The 17,934-nt window shown below is 40.9% G+C and overlaps 1 protein-coding gene across 22 annotated transcripts in view; it reads left to right on the plus strand.

The window, feature by feature from the left end:
- The window catches only part of FHIT (fragile histidine triad diadenosine triphosphatase), a 1,386,045-nt gene that overhangs the window by 1,351,519 nt on the left and 16,592 nt on the right, over positions 1-17,934 (plus strand). For all 22 annotated transcript variants that reach the window (XM_072785574.1, XM_072785573.1, XM_072785575.1 and 19 more), the window contains one exon: positions 7,165-7,274. In XM_072785574.1, coding sequence (XP_072641675.1) covers positions 7,165-7,274 — 110 coding nt within the window. The remainder of the gene's footprint in view (positions 1-7,164; positions 7,275-17,934) is intronic.

The raw sequence follows: 17,934 nt of genomic DNA on the forward strand, positions 1-17,934 counted from the left end.
TGAAAGCAAGAGGTGATTCATTCGGACGCCAAGAAAGGCCTAAGTGAGTGACCATGAGCTCAATAACCAGCATGTAGAGAAGAGGTGTTTGGCGTTTGGGGGAGGAAATGTGTGCTCAAAGGATGCTGGCTGTGTGTTTGAGACAGAGCGAGACAACATCCAGTCATGAAATATAACCCAATTCTATCTAAATGGTCCAGGAAGCATTCTTGAGGGGTTTGGGAAGCGTGTGTCTGAAGAGAGGCACATACTGGGCAGGACGGTGGTGGTTTTCATACTGTTTTAGAGCAGCCGTAAGCAGGGGAGCCAGCATCCGTGTGCGCTCTACAAAGGGCCCAGAAGGAAGCTGTCTGGGAAAGGTCTGCCTACCATGGGGAGGCACTGAGCCCCAGTCTCTAACTGCACATATAGCCACTAAGTCACCACCACACTAGCGTCTGTAGCAGCTGAGCTCCCCTTCATCCCGAGGGCCCCCCTTCATCCAAGCCCATGCCTGCCCAGCTCCCATCATTTCTGGTCTGGCTGCTGCAGGAGCCAGAATCTCTCTCTAACTCATTCTCCAGCCAGGACGCTCTACAAAAAAAAAAAAAAAAAAAAAAAAAAAAAAATTATTCTAAGCTTTTAACTTCCCCGCTTCCAACCCTTTAATGTCTTCTTTGCACCAAAAATAAAATCCACATTTCTCAGCCATCCCCACAGGCTGCAAATGATCCGCCATGTCCCTTCCTTTTCTAGTCAGTTACTCAACCAAGACTCCTTTTTCCTCAATGCTCTGCACTTCTGCTCCCTCTGTGTGAAATATCCTTTTTCTTTCCTCTTTGCTTAAGAGATTTCTAGCCATTGTTCACACCTCAGCTTAACCAGAACTTCTCTGGGGAGGTCTTCCTCCCAATCCCCCTCCCCACCACTCTACCATCCCTACAGATCATGATACACTGGTTGTTCTTCAGAGCTCTTATACTGTTAAATCATTTTGACTTTCAAATTCTGTTAAAACTAACAAATTCTGAAGCCTTTTCTAGTTCAGCCCAATAGAAACAATCACATCCACATTCTAGAAAGCCCACACTTTAGCCTCACATTTTCAGTGACTTCCCTCACCTCACTGAACTTCCCACCTCTGGACCATCTTTCAAGTTTCATGCCAGGCTTAATGCTATATTTCTGATACAGTCATACTTCATCTATTTTCAAAATTGACTCTTTACCTTAAATAAATTTACTTTAACAGGAACTTTGAGATGACATCATAAATGGGAGATAACTCTCAAAATAAATATGATCTCAACTCTCAACAAAACAAGCTTATTAAATTTTAGCTAGAGTCTGGATGGCTCCCCTGGTTCTGTTGAAGGTCATGTTGGTACCATGTTAAGGAGATGCTAGTCCTTTCTTTGCAATTGCTCAGAAGGACTAGGGCAAGACTGAAAGTGGAATGACTCTCTCTCAGTAGGATTCAGAGCTGTTCATGGCTTTGAGTCATAGACTAGAGGCCATCTCTGGGTCATTGAAATGTCTACCCCATATTTAAAAAATGAAATGTTAAGGCTTCTTAAAATGGCAAGTAAATTTCAGTTCTCTTGACCCCTCTGATAGATGGTCAGGCTTACCCACGTCAGGACTCCTCGGGAAAGAGGGATGCAAGCAGTTGGTTAAGCTAGCCATGGCACAAATTGCAGGAGAGCTGGCACACACATCATGTGTCTGCTGAAGCTGTTCCCATTGCCTAGAATACCCTTGTCCTTAAAAATCCCACCACCATCTTTTAGGCCTAATGCAAATCCTAATTTTGTAAAATCAACCCAAGACCCCACCCTGGGAAAAATTACTCTCTCCCTCAGATATTTTGAGAGTGCTATGATAGAACTTCTAGCCCAGCCCAGTCCTTATGCCAGACTTGGATTAAATTACATATGTATAAATCTGTTTGCCCTATCAGGTGGTGAGCCTTCAGGAGGCACAGATGTCTGGTTTATTCATCTTTATCGCTATCATAAGACCTAGAACAGTGCCTGGAATATATCATAAGATCAACAAATGCTTGTTGGGTAAATTGAAAGTAGAGGCAGAGAATCATATATATATATTATGGATTTACTTCCCTATTCCTGGATATTATTTCCCTTTCAAGATTTTATATAAACACCTGTCTCAACAAAGCCATCAACCCATAAGAAATAGTTTAAGCTGTCTGCTCTTTGTGTTGTTTTACAAAGCTAATAACAATGAAATATATTAATGTACTTTATAACAACACCCAAGTTTATATTCAGCCACTTGCTTCTTTAAGAAGTGGTATTAAATTGTTTCTCTCCCCCTAACCCCACCCTTGGAAGACCGTTTGGCATTTTACTACAGGTTAGTTCCAAATTCTGAAAAACATTTAAATTATTGTGAATCATTCTTCCTACTGTATTCCATTACAGAGCTATAAAAAAGTCAATAGCCAAGGCAGTTTGAGCATTACATCAGGGAATTAATCTTTACCCCACATACCTCCTGATAGCACGCTCAATGCCCAGGAAGGAGCGGAATGTCAAAATCGACGCATATCAGTACTTCAGTCAGAAATCCTGTTAACACTACCTTCCCCAAAATCATTTCAGGCAGATAAAGTGGAATGACTGCAGATACATTTTTTTAATCTCTTTTCAAAGCTGTATAGAAATGGAATACTCTTCCAGGAGCCATCACAGACTTCACTCTGTTGAATGTGAATAAAGACTTTTTGGTTCAAATTTCTGCAAACTTTGTTACTTTGGTGAGCACTTTCCTCTAAAGAACCAACTACCTGTGAAAACAGTGTCAACTGTTCCAAAGTTTCACTGTTGCATAGAGAGGAGGAGAGGAATGTGCTGTGGTGCTGAGCATTTTCATGGCCATTTAACCTAACTTATGTGATGTAATTATCAGGAGGAAAGATGGAGCATTGCAGTGTGCTGAATCCCAGATAGTTACCTAGAAGAACTGTTCTTTTATGTACTACTAACAAAGAAAAACACCACCAATTAAATCACGACACACCATTGATTGTGGAACACACTTTGATTTTAGAGATGTGAAAATGTGAAAAAGTGTGCACTTGAGAAGTGATAGCTAGGAGATTTGAAGAGAACTGGTGATTTATTCTTTGTTTCATGCAATAATAAGCCTTAGAGTGCACCAAATGCTGGCCTTGAATCTGTTCATCCTTTGGACAGCTTGTATCTTTTCCAGAATTTCACAGCTCAGCAGATGTGGGAATAACCCAAGTACTTGGTGTGGGCTTTTTCAAAGAGGTCTCCTGGACTGAGTTACCAGATAAAATACAGGAAAAAGCCCATTTAAGTTTGAATTGCAGATAAAGAAATAATACTTTTTAGTAAGAATATGTCCCAGATACTTCATGAGATAAATGAAACAAACTGATTTCATTTGTTTTAGTATTTTTATTTGCCAACTCTAGCAGCCACGCTCCTATGGTAATTTTGACTGTATTTGACCATTACCACATGCTTTTGTACTCTAGAACCTTGACTTTTACCTGTGAGGAGCCTCCATTAATACCTTTTTCACTCCTTGCAACAACCCTGCTTGTTAGGGGATTATTGTAAGTCATTTTAGAGCTGGAGGGGCTAAATTTCCTCCTTCGACTGAATGTGTCAGTAGATTTGCTGATATGGGGCTGAATTTTGGCCACAGCTCTTAATACTTTTACAGGGTATTTAAGGTCCAAAAGACACATGTCACTGGGGAACCATGAAGATAGGAAATACACTTCTACTCCTGGATATAACATCACTGGGCTGGTCAGTGGTCACTGTCGGGGGGACAGTATATCTAGCCTAGTAATTAAAAGTAGTCAGTGGTAATATTTGCTGTTGCTGTTACTACTACTATGTGCCATGCACATAACTACTCACAACTCTTACTGCTCCCTTTTTACAGAGGGAAAAACTAAGGCACAAAGAGTTAAGGAATTTGCATCTCTCATTGTCAAAGTCTGGCCCTAACCTCATCTTCTTGGAGAGATATTGCTCCATGTTCCTTAGATAACTCCCTCTTACCCCTCACTCTTTATTATAGCACTCTTTTTCTTTACCAAACTAAATTGATTCTCAAAAGCCTTTCGAACTAGGTCATGCCTTCCTAGCAGCAGCCCTATCATTTGGAGATGCCCCTCTCATTCTTAATTAACCATTTGGTGTCTATTCTCCCTACCTGGAAACCCCCTGAAGACGGAAAAAGGGCCTGTTTCAGTGTTCTAGTGCCAGGGCCAGCCCCTAGCATTGCAGGGACAGAATAAATATCTTTTACATTAATAAGTAGTCATTGCCTTTCCTGGGGACAGCCTAAGTTATTCTGGAAGGTTCATCTGAAGTGAACTCCCCCCCCATTAAAGCTTCCTCAAGGCATGTAGTACCTGCTGGATAAACTGTTGTTTGAGGTCATTAGAGTTGATCTCTGCTAGCCTGTGATGGCTTGCAGCTACCAGGTTCTTGGTTTGCCTCAGGGAAGCAGAAATTTACTCCAAACTATAGCATGCTTAATTTTCAAGTAACCTGGGGGCTCTTCTAAAACACAAGTCTTGTTCATCAGGATGGTTCCTGGGCTCCCTATTTCTGCAGACACTGAAAATTCATTCAAAGGCTCCTGAACTAGATAAGCAACCTAGAGTTGCTGGGACAAGCCCCATGGTCCACACACCTCTTGGAGAGAATGAGAATCGAAGGAAAGCAGTTCTAGAGCAGAGTTTGCAAAGCACTCTATCTATTCTGTTGATAGAGTGACAAGCAATGGGTTTACAGGAAAATGTTTTATTTCTGTATATACACGGGTTCTACCCATACACATACACATTTCTCCCAAACTCAGTGCTTCTCAACCATAAGTGTACCTTAGAATTAGGTGAGAAGTTCAGAAAAAAAATGCCAAATGCAGGCTGTCCCCAGACAAATTAAATCAGGATCCCTGGGTTGACCCAGGCAATAGTATTTTTTTAAGTTCTGCAGGTGATTCCAGTGGGCAGCCAGCACTGAACATTGCTGTTCTAAAGGAAGCCACATGCTTCCATATGGGACTTTAGGAGGGAAACCTCTAAGTTTTAAAAACCATATACAACAGAGCTTTGCAAATATGATTAGTTTTTGTTTTATTTATTTCCTACCTCGCATAAACAACTTCGAAGTGTCGACACAACGTTGCCATCTGTAAGGCATATGACAATAACAGACGGTCGCCTAATAACCAGGGAGGCATTAACGTTCACAGGCTCTAAATTATTTCGATTCATCTGGTATGATCTGTGGTGATGAAGCCACTTAATGCTTGATTTCTGTGTCTTTTCAATGGCAGCACCAGAAGTGGGGAAGGCTATATTTTCTGGGCTGTATATATTGTTCTTTGTCATCCTATTGAATTGTTACAAGATGGATTTATAACAGACCTAAAGCTAGTATCAAAATGAAAATTAGTTCTTGAGTAGAAAAATAGCAATCCCCTTTGCCTCGCCTGTAGCAGTTGCGTCATATCTGCCTCCGCAAGGAAGGAAATGACTTCTTAATGTGGTTTTCTTCCACTAAGGAGAATTAAATCTATGTGGCAAAATGTAAAACCAGAGCGCTGGCAGCCAAATTCTGAACGGAAGATCCATGACCCTCATCAACAGATTTGTGGCCCAGTTATATGCTGATGAACCTCATTTAGGCTCAAACTTCCCCCAAGTGGAAATACAGCTCAGCTGGAGAGCCAGGCTATGCACTGTTTTGCCTTGTGTGTCAAAGTTCGTTCTGAACCACTGGTGAAATTTCTCCATCTGCTGCAAAGGGCCACAGAGGTGGAGGGTGAGGGGCATGGGATGTCTCTGGGTTAGATTTATAGTAATTTGGGCCTGAGATAGGAAACTCCACTATGGTAGTAGAGAGACTTTTTGCTGAGGCAGTAAGATCCTTTTCAAGGATCTGCCTTTTTAGGGGAATGCACCTGGTGGGTGGAGCTGGCCATTCTTTGGTGGCATGGCAGTTTCTCCAGGATAGATAAAAAGGCAAAAATCATTGGGAACAATTCTGCCACTGTCTAGCTGGATGATCTTTGACAAGCAAATGAACTTCCTCAGATCTCAATTTCCTCCTTGTTAAAATGGAGCTAAGTAGTGTCCGCCTTGTGTATGGATTACGGTACAGATTCAATGAAATTATGCAGGATGGAATAATACACATGAAAGAAACTACCCATTCATATCATAAATACCAGCCATCATTGATGCTGTTAAATCATTTACCTCATTCTCTTCCAATGACTTACAAAACACTACACTGTGCATCCTATGAATTTATACCTTTAGCATTTTACAGTGGATAAAGCCCCACACAGGAATAACAAATCTAGTTAATAAAACTGAATTGCAACAAGAGATTAAGGGGGAAAATTGAGCTCTTCTAATGAAATGTTCTAAGAACACCCTCTCTCTGATAGAATTGAAATTTTATTTACTCTCTATGTAAATCTGAGACATATATAAGATGCTTTAAAAAATAAATGTATTTGAAAATTTTTAAATGATTCAGTTGACTTAGAGCAATTGTTAATTTTTTGATGTTTTTTAATTTTTTTAACCATTTGCCTACTTGGCCCCCTTTTAATGGATATGCTCTCATTTCCTACTCAGTACTCATGGCTCTTGTATTATTATCACAGATTTGCATGGGCTATTTTGGCTCACTGAACAAAACTGCTCAGAGCTCATATAAGAGAGACTAAGCCAAAGAAAATAGTAGGTAAACCACAGGCCAACTTGGAGGAATGATCATGAGTAGGCAGCAAACCCATGCCTTTAGTATCCAATGAGTAAAATAAATGAATGATGCCAGCAGAGCATAAGATTAGAGAGTGGTGGGGATTACGGAAAATGGGAAGATGGTTCCCAGTCTGTGACTCCCACTCACAGCCTCTGCAGACAAGACAAAGCATGGAACAGGCCACAGGATAGTCTAATCTGGTAATTTTATTAGAAAAGCTGGAAATGTGATTCTTATGGGACACCTCCCCATTTTCAAATCTGGGCAACCAATGCAATGAAGAGACACAAATTTCCAGCCTCTGATTTTCAAATTGTGTTCAGCCCATAACACTTGTTCAGGATCCCAAGGACCCACTAATGAGCCTTTTCCATTGTTTTCTCTAAAGCTCCAGAAGCATGACAAGGAAGAGGAAGACTCCCCGACCTTGTGGAGATCCGAGGAGGAAATGGCAGCAGAAGCCTCAGCCCTGCGGGCCTACTTTCAGTGACTTTACAGGTACTGGGCACTTCATCATCACTCACACCTTCCATGGGGCTTTACAAGGAAGCTCCTTGCCTAGGGAGGGGACACTGACAAGCAAATGCAGGAGGGTTCAAAAGACAAAAGCCAGAATGGAGAAAACTCTGACTCTTGAGACACAGATTCCTACCTCTGGGTATCCTCTGCCTCCCTGCCACCTTCCACATGACCCTTCTGTCTGTTTACTTCCTTCCAGCCCCCTCCCCCTGACCACCTCAAGACAGTGTCCTGCTGTCCCGCCTTCCTCCAATCCAACCTCACCAAGCAGCACAAGATAGTTTGCAATGCAAACCTGACCATTTAAAAAGCCAAAACCCTTCAAGAGATCAAGTCTCAAATTCCCACCTTAGTCTGCAAGGTGCTGTGAGCCAGCTCACTACCTCATGACCAGATCAGCCTGCCTTCTACTTGAGTCTCTTCTTAGCTCTTTGGTAAATGGCATTTTTTTTTTTTTTTAAGATTGATGGATTGGTTAGTTGGTTGAAGAGAGGAAGGGGAGAGGCAGAGAGAGAGGGACAGAGAGAATCTAGGGAAGACTGCACAGAGCCTGATGCAGGCTCAATCTCACAACCCTGAGATCATAACCTGAGCCAAAATCAAGAGTCAGACACTCAACCGACTGAGCCACCTGGATGGCTTTGTGTTTCCCTTTAGTTTTGGCTACTGGGAAGCTCAGAGGCACAGAGAAAGATCAGACATGATACAACTATTTCTTTGCATTAGTGACTACTTAACTGTTGAGAGATCACAGATTTAAGGTTCTGGTAGAAAACTATAGCCAGTCTCCTTCTTCAAAATGTGTATACACACCAAATTTTTATACAATGTCCAGGGGCTCATGGATCTTCTGAAATGTACAAATAAATGGGGTTGCCATGAAAAATGGGGGCATTCCTGGACTAAAAAATACTGTGTATCCTGCATTTTAATAAACCTCCTTTCATGGACCTTGGATAAAGCACCTCTCCCCTGAATAATTTATTTTTCCTTTTTGGAATTGCCTGCTTCATGTAGTCTTGTGTTTATATTAAAAGCTACTAAAGTAGATCAGACGAAATTAAAACCCCAATTAGTGAATACTGGTAGCAATTGAATTATATAAAATTATATCTGCCACTTAGTGATCATGATTTTTAAGTAGAAAACACATTCATTGTATTGTTTTCACTTTGAAATAGAAATCTTTTTTAGTTAGTTTTTAATACCTTTGCATTTTTTTTAATTTATTTTTTATTGGTGTTCAATTTACTAACATACAGAATAACACCCAGTGCCTGTCACCCATTCACTCCCACCCCCCGCCCTCCTCCCCTTCTACCACCCCTAGTTCGTTTCCCAGAGTTAGCAGTCTTTACGTTCTGTCTCCCTTTCTGATATTTCCCACACATTTCTTCTCCCTTCCCTTATATTCCCTTTCACTATTATTTATATTCCCCAAATGAATGAGAACATATAATGTTTGTCCTTCTCCGACTGACTTACTTCACTCAGCATAATACCCTCCAGTTCCATCCACGTTGAAGCAAATGGTAGGTATTTGTCATTTCTAATAGCTGAGTAATATTCCATTGTATACATAAACCACATCTTCTTTATCCATTCATCTTTCGTTGGACACCGAGGCTCCTTCCACAGTTTGGCTATCGTGGCCATTGCTGCTATAAACATCGGGGTGCAGGTGTCCCGGCGTTTCATTGCATTTGTATCTTTGGGGTAAATCCCCAACAGTGCAATTGCTGGGTCGTAGGGCAGGTCTATTTTTAACTGTTTGAGGAACCTCCACACAGTTTTCCAGAGTGGCTGCACCAGTTCACATTCCCACCAACAGTGCAAGAGGGTTCCCTTTTCTCCGCATCCTCTCCAACATTTGTTGTTTCCTGCCTTGTTAATTTTCCCCATTCTCACTGGTGTGAGGTGGTATCTCATTGTAGTTTTGATTTGTATTTCCCTGATGGCAAGTGATGCAGAACATTTTCTCATATGCATGTTGGCCATGTCTATGTCTTCCTCTGTGAGATTTCTGTTCATGTCTTTTGCCCATTTCATGATTGGATTGTTTGTTTCTTTGGTGTTGAGTTTAATAAGTTCTTTATAGATCTTGGAAACTAGCCCTTTATCTGATATGTCATTTGCAAATATCTTCTCCCATTCTGTAGGTTGTCTTTGAGTTTTGTTGACTGTATCCTTTGCTGTGCAAAAGCTTCTTATCTTGATGAATCCAGGTTTCCAGAGCTGCCCCGCCACTGGGGCTGTTCCTCCTGCGGCCTCACGGGGTAAACAACCCCCACTGAGCCCTGCACCAGGCAGGGGCACAGCAGCTCCCCCAACTGCTAACACCTGAAAATCAGCACAACAGGCCCCTCCCCCAGAACACCAGCTAGACGGACAATACCTTTGCATTTCTTGGGCATTCTCTCTCCAGCCTCCTTTTTAAAGTATTCTAATTACTTAAAGACCCAGTAACAACTACCCATCCCCCACTATTGTTCAGTGTGTCGTAGTGCTCAGGCACATGCTTTCTAGAACACTTATTTCATTGGAGAATGACATTGGAGGATGTCATTAGTTTGTCAGCTTTGCATTCAGTTGCCTGAAAGGATAGTGTGGTGCTAGCAGATGCTGTCTTTGATCATTTATTCTGAACCTTTTCCACTGTTCACCTTCTCATTTCTCTCCTTCTTTCTTCTCTCCCTTTCTCCCTCCCTCCTCCTTTTCCTTCCTTTCCTTCCTTCCTTCCTCTGGATCAAGTTAGTCTGCCTAAGAACACAGACCTACAGGCATGACTGCAGACCTCTTTCTATTCCTCTTATGAAAGCCACTGTGTCATTTTGGAATGTTCCATTCAAATGGAGTCACTGTTTCTCAGATTCAACTTACCAGGCTGTTTCAAATAGAGGCAAGAAAGCTTTAGGCTTTTGTGAGGCTTGCTGAATTGTAGGACTCTGTGATAGAATATATTTTCTAGACATCCGAAGAGGATTTAAACTTACTACCCAAGTTTCTTATATGCTTTGCTTTGTCAGTTTTTGCTTCTGTCCTGCCTTGAAGCCTAGGGTGAATCAACTGATTTTGTAAATCCTGCCAAAAGGATAGGTATCCCAACTTGCTGTATGAGCTATTGCCACAGTGCTTATTTTTTTATAATTAACTATCATTAATATCTCCTTAAAGGTCTTTGGTTATGAACCAAACAAATCACCTTCAGTTTTCCCAGCAGTCAGATGTGGGAACGGAGAAAAGGAGGGATGATGTGGGTTGCCAAATAGCATAGCTAGTAACTTGGAGGGGAGGAACTTACCTGTAGGGTTCTAGGATTTCACCAAGAGCATCCACAGCTCTGTAGCATAAAGGGACCAAAGGGGCACCTAGGTGGCACAGTCAGTGAAGTGTCAGACTCTTGGTTTTGGCTCTGGTCCTGATCTCGGGATTTTGATTTTTTATTTTTTTTATTTTTTTTATTTCGGGATTTTGATATTGAGCCCTGAGGCAGGCTCTGTGCTCAGTGGGGTTTGAGATTTTTGAGATTCTCTCTCTCCCACTCCCTCTCTAAAAATAAATAAAGAAAGATATCTGTAAAGGGACTCTCTCTCTCTCTCTCTCTCTCTCTCTCTCTCTCTCTCTATATATATATATATATATATATATATATATATATATATATATATATCTTTTCCCTTTAGAGACAAAGGGGAAAGGGAATATTCTTTTTTTTTTAACATACAGTGTTACATTTATTTCTGGTGTACAGTATAGTGATTCAAGAATTCCATATATTACTTAGTGCTTATCAAGATAAGTGTACTCTTAATCCCCTTCACCCCTTTCACTCATCCTCCCACCTGCCTTCGAAAGGGAATATTCTTTACTAGAAACTTGATCATTAAACTGGTCCACCTGGTTCTTTGACACCCCCCCTCCTTCCTTTTCAAAATGCATCTACACACCAAATGTTTATACAATGGTAAGGGGCTCATAGAACTTACGAAATTTCATTAAATAGATAGAGCTATCATGCAATATTTGAGTATACCTAGACCTAAAGAATTATTCATTGTTTATCTGAACATTAGATACACTTGGCCTCTCCAAGGTCTCCCCATTATGCTGTCAGCAGCAAGTCAGTCTTAGGCAGAGCCTAAAATGCCGATGTTGCTCACTCAGCAAGACTGTACAATTCACAACATGTGCAAAGGCAGAGACACTGTAGCCCTGGAACTGATAACAATAGCCAGCATTACCAAATTTCTAAGACACGGGTTCTATAGTCACGTCTTGCAGATGATGAGAAAACCAGGACTCAGTGACATTATGTTATTCCAAGGTAAATAGTTGCAAGTGATGGAGCTGATATAGAACCCAGTCAAACCCCAAAGACCATTCTCTTAGTGTCTGTACAGCCCAACTTTCTAAAAGAGCTCGCTTTTGGGATCCCTGGGTGGGTGGCGCAGCGGTTTGGCGCCTGCCTTTGGCCCAGGGCGCGATCCTGGAGACCCGGGATCGAATACCACGTCTCCCTGCATGGAGCCTGCTTCTCCCTCTGCCTGTGTCTCTGCCTCTCTCTCTCTCTCTCTCTCTCTCTCTCTCTCTCTGACTATCATAAATAAATAAAAATTAGAAAAAAAAGAAAAAGAAAGAAAAAAAAGAAAAGAGCTCGCTTTTCCAGCCAGCATTGCCATTTCATCCCAACTACCTTTGCACCCTCCAAATATTCTCCTTAACATCTTCACCTGCTCTGCTTGCCTGCCTGATTCCACTGTGAAGACTTACCTCTCTTCCCTCCTGGACTTCCTGCCAGCCTTGTTAATGCCACCTACTCTGGCATCTGCCTCCCCAGCCGCACTGCAACCAGACAGCAGGAACCGAAATGGGGCTGAACTTGCACCAACTGACATGGCTCTGCTTGCAAGTTATTGCAGACCAAGCTAATTCCTGCCTCGGCTGCCTGCCCTCTTTACTCTACCACATGACCAAGTGCCTAAGTAATATGACCTTCGGCAAGTACAGTGTTTCCCAAATCATTCTCATTCCCATTTCATCATGCTTTTTTTCATCTTTGTGTGCTTATTATTTACCTGATTCATTTTTAAACTTTATATCTTAACCTCAGTGAAAAATGAGTATTACTTGTAATTACAAGTTAAGGATACAAATAAATATGAAAGAAAAACAATGTGGTGAATTCCAGCTTGGCACAGTTGCTCGCCTGAAACTATTGGGACAGAGATTCATTCTCTCTTTGTTAAAAAGAAAGAAAAGAGGAGAGAAAGAGAGAAAGATAGAAAGAGAGAAAGAAAAGAAAGAAAGAAAGAAAGAAAGAAAGAAAGAAAGAAAGAAAGAGAGAAAGAAAAAGAAAGAGACGCTAGCCACTGTTACAGAGGCATTCGATTCCAGTACTAAACAAACTCTCTATCTGACCTATTGAGAAGGATTAAAAGAGAATAAGTTATAGTGAGATTCAATGAAAATAACCTAAGATTATCTTAAACAAATGATTCGTGTCTTTGGAAAAAAGCAGTAGAGGTCAGAATTAGAACCCAGAGCAAGCTGACTCCAGGCCTGTTGCAACCCTCTAAGCCAGTGTTCCCTATGTCTCTTACTAGGTATATGGAGAAGATAGGGCCCTGGGAGGGAACCAGAGTCAGCTTTCCTAGGGATAAGAGGCTAGTGTCCTGTACCTGGCTGGAGAACACTGGGCAGGAAGCCCCACCTTATGCCTCACTGCCTCCCACTGGCATGCTCAGTCTCTAGGCTGACTGCATCTGTTTGAAATCACTGCTTCTCCTAGGGCCCAACTCCTAGGGCTTGGCCTTGACACCTTGTTTGCCATTAGCCTACCTTAAAAACCAGTGTACTGAAGAGAAGAATATGGAAACCTATACCCAGATATGTCCAGTAAGCGAAATGGTCTGTATGGATAAAAAAACTTGCTCTTTGCTGAATGTTTGGTATGGAAATACCTAGCAACCTCTCAGTAAGTAGAAACTCCTGTATCTTCTTTGTGTATAAAACCACATTAATCCTCAGCATAAGACTGACATAGGACCGCAGAGATAAACATCTCAAAACTATGAACTGTTCTTTCAGTCTCTTGAAGCCATCAGCGCATCAACATTCGATTAGTTGTACAGGATTTGGTGTTTTGACTACCCTCCGTATTCTTTCTCTAGTAGAAAATGACTTTGAATTTCTTAAGCCATAGTGAAAAAAAGGCACTGCCTTCACCAGGCACAGGCTGAGCCAACAGTCCAAGGGTGGCTGAATGGAGCTCCCTCTACCTGACAGATCTCTGATGAGGATAGAAATCCTTTGGTTCCAGGATTCAACATCTGCCTTCTGCTTAGGTGAATTTATGCCTTGGCTCTCCACTCACTGGGCTGAGTTCTGAGATGCAGCTTTGCGATGGCTCTTTTAGTGTGTTCTCTGAATCCCACATCAGAGGACAGTGCATCTGTATCCCTTATCTAACTGTGCATCTTCCCTGGAACATAGTAATTCTTCATTAAGGTATTTAACACTTGGGCCTGCTGCCTCTACACACCCATGTTGAGTTTCCTACTTAATTCTAAAAACATTCTTTTTAAAAAAGATTTTTTTTTCATTTATTTGACACAGAGAGAGAGAGCGAGCAAGCATAAGCAAGGGGAGCCACAGAAAGAGGGAGAAGTAGGCTCCCGGATGAGCAGGGAGCTCGACGTGAGGCTTGATCCCAGGACCCTGGAATCACAACCTGAGCCAAAGACAGATGCTTAACTGACTGAGTCACCCAGGCACCCCAAGTTTTCTACTTAATTTTAAAGCAATGACGTGTGTCCCAGTGAGGGAAGGTTTTACTGTCTCCCTGTCCCCACTCCCACCCCATGGGGGGGGGCAAGTTGTTTGTAAAGGATGCAAGCATCTCCCCTAACTAACTTGGATAGAAAGTCAGAGCAGGGCAGGTTTCCACACCCTGTTGTGTCAGCAGAGTTCATTTGTAATTCATCAAACTCTCCTCTGTGCATGCCGTTATTTTATAGATAATTGGTTGCCTCTCATTTACTCATAACAGAGCCGTGCAATTTCAAAGCAACTGAGTCAGCCCAAAACAGCATTATTAGTAGTTACAGATATACTGTCAAGGCAAAATTTTGACACTGGCATCTTTGAAAAATCACCATAATTCCAGCCACTGGACCACACTTATATCATAATCATGGACAGTCGAGGTAGACGAGAAAGGACAGGTTTGCTTATTTAGCACATGTTCTGGTCACTGAATTGTACCTTTTAAAACATACCTCACTAGCTTGGAAAATTTCTTATCCTTCAGCAGAGAGGGTTTGTTCTCAGCATAGCAGCCTCTGATGAGAAAGGCCGAGGGAGCAAATCATAGTGTTCTCATGTTTTCTCAGGGGAGAGGAGGGTTTTAACTTTGGCTTCTTGACTGGTTCAGTCATAAAACCACTAGGCAATCCCCATGTGGAAGTATCACCAATACCAATGAAAGTGTTTGCCAACACTCATCACCAAATTGATACGATAAAAATTTTTCTTAAGCATAGAAGTACAAGAGGAGAGTCTTTGTTTAAGGCTAATGATACTCTAGTCTTTAATATATTCAAAGTTCTTTACAAAAAAAAAATCCATCATTTTAAACACAGCTGGAAAAGAGATTTTGGTTTGCTTTTCCCTTCCTCTGCAGTTCTTATCTCTACCGCACTGTGCTACCTCTCCTCTCATTCTGTGTAAACTACCTTTATAGAACCAGATTTCAGTAGCAAGGAATCAAAGACTCTGTTTTGGATTAAATATAAATCAAGTCTGTAAGGTTCAAATTGGGAATGAGAAACCATAGAATCACAGCAACTTTAGAAATAATCAAGTCTAATGTCCTGTTAAATGATTTATTTCGATACAACCCAAAAGGATGACCATCTTGTTACATTTGAAAAATGTCCCTTTATAAAAATTCCAAGACAGTCTATACCCCATGATTTCAAAATGGGTTTTAGTTTGACTACTTTTAAAATATTTTACCAAGATCCAGGTTTCTCTTAACATGTGTCCAATAGTTCAGGCAAAAAATTTCCACAGGCCATTGATGACTAACAAATCTACAGAAGTCTTCTATTGGGATTTAGTTCAAGTGATAGCAAAAATGTTAGTGTCCCATGGTTAATGTTAACCCTTATGAATCTTTGGATGACATGAACCCTCCGCACAGAGTTCTTTTCAGAAAAGCGTAATCCAAATGCCGGAAATAACTTTTAATTGCATCTTACAGAATGATAATGCAACAAAGCCTTATCATTATCATCCTCAAGATCCTCATCATCATCCTCATCTCATCTCCAGAAATGGATAATGTATCACACATCAGTCTGTACACTCTTGCAGAAACTTTCCAAACAATTTTTCTCCACTCCCAAGACTTTTTTTTTCCTTTCTCTGCTTGCTTCTCCTCACTCTGTGTGGTGTTCTCCTTCCACTATTCTCATTTTGTCTCTGTCAGAAAGGAGGATGGGAAAAAAGACTCGCCTAGAGATCATGGGAGGTTAATATGAAGGAAGGTATAAAATTCATATTAAGAATCTTTGACCTATCATTTTGTAATAACATTTATACAATTTACTCCATTCTATGCCTAGTATGTCCCTAAGCCACCTCTTATATAAGAAGTCTTCCATTATTTTGACTTCCAAGGATATCAGTCAAGTTAGGAGCCCCACCAATCAGGATGCACCAGAAAAAGCAGTTCTAAATTGTACTCCTTTTGGTGTTAATACTTTTCTGATGATCCAAAAGATAATGCAATATGGTCTACTGCTTCTAATTTATCATGAGTGGTAAACAATGGAGATTGTGTCTTCTTTATTTTTGTTTTTTTAAGATTTTATTTATTTACTCATGAGAGACCCAGAGAGAGGCAGAGACACAGGCAGAGGGAGAAGCAGGCTCCTCACAGGGATTCTGAACTGGAATCATGCCCTGAACCAAAGGTGTGATCCCAGACACTCAGCCGCTGAGCCACGCAGGTATCCCTGTGTCTTCTTTATTAAAGTAAAATCCAAAATATGGAGAAAAGAGAGGATAGGAACTAAGGAAAGAACACTAAAGAACATTAAACTCAATGTAAATTAAAATACCCTATTGGGGCCACTTTTCTCAATGGTGCTAGTAAAATTAGACCCCCAGCCCAATTCTATGTAATATGTCCCCTCTTCTTCCTCTTTCCTCCTTTAAGGATAACTGAGGTAGAACATACTTTTTGGAGAGAATAGGAGCCATGGAGACAGGGAAAGAGAGTGCTGGGAAGTCATCTTGGGAACTCTCCTTCACTTTCTTGTGGCCGGCTCACTGAAGGGATAGATACCTGCCACCACTCCGTGCCCTGCCCAGATCCCAATGCACTGACGTATTTTGGTTCACTATTACCATTTTGCAACCCTGTCACAGGGCAAGTCTTGTTTCTCCTACTACAGCCTCATGTAGATAATCCGGAATCAAGGGAAAGTCGGGTAGCAGATAATACCTCTTCTAAAGAAAATGATTGTGTGGAGCTTCACACAGAACTTTCTAGAATGTGTTTTGAAAAGAAAGGACTGGTAAGGTGAACACAATGGTTCTGTAAAAATTATGTTCCAGCCCTCCTCCACCAAAAAAAGAAAAAATATTTTTAATCACTTGTCCTAAGCGCTAGGCATATTCACCACCAAATCAAAGTATAAAAAGATAATTTTCAGTTTCTTAAGAATAATCTCTAGATTATCTGCCATTTTGTTTTTTACTCTTAGTGGAAATGTCTTAAATAATTTAAGCTGGCTCCGTATCAGCATTGCCACTAAACTTACTCTGTGGACTTGGACATATCACTCTTTTGTGCTTTACTTTTCCTCTGTCTGAATTACTATGGTGGAAAGCATTTTAATTATATCCTAGGGTTTTTATGAGAATAATGCAAAGTAACAGCTAGGAAATACACTAGCAAAAACAGCTCTAAATTGTGCTCCCTCTAGATTTAATACTTCTCTGAGGATACAAAAAACATTTCAGTATGTTCAACTACCTCCAATTTATCATGAATGGTGAGCTATGGAGACTGTGAGTGTCCATTATTTATGCCAATATGTAGAGTCATTATTTTCCTTATGATTTCCATGATATTTTAAAGACGATAAATTATGGAAATGTTCAGGTTATGATGAATTAGTTTAAACAATAATTAAAGAATAAAACCTGGAGGGCAGGATATTTTCAGACCACCAAAAGAGAAAATAAGAAGAATGACTTCTACTCCTATTACTAACAGACCAAATAATTTGAATTAGATATTCCACTGTGTTCAACTAGGAAAAATTGTTCAGAATATACACAAACATCTGTTAAAGGTAACAAGGCAGCAAGGGATTACAAGGTCAAGATCCAAGAGCAGCCAGAAATCCAGAGAGAGGACCCTAGCATGTGTGCCTCCTTCTCCACTGAGGCCATTTGTGTCTTTGCAGAGGCAGATGGAACTAAAACAATAAAATCTGGGTTTCCAGTGGTAGATCACTTTCTAAATCTCCATACCTGGGAAGGAATGCAAAATCCTGGAAAAGTGATATCCTTGGAAAAAGAATGATCCAGATATAAGCCAGCCCTGCTACCAAATGCAGCCCAA

Source organism: Canis lupus, chromosome 19 (assembly GCF_048164855.1).
Source record: "Canis lupus baileyi chromosome 19, mCanLup2.hap1, whole genome shotgun sequence".
Classification (NCBI taxonomy): Eukaryota; Metazoa; Chordata; class Mammalia; order Carnivora; family Canidae; genus Canis; species Canis lupus.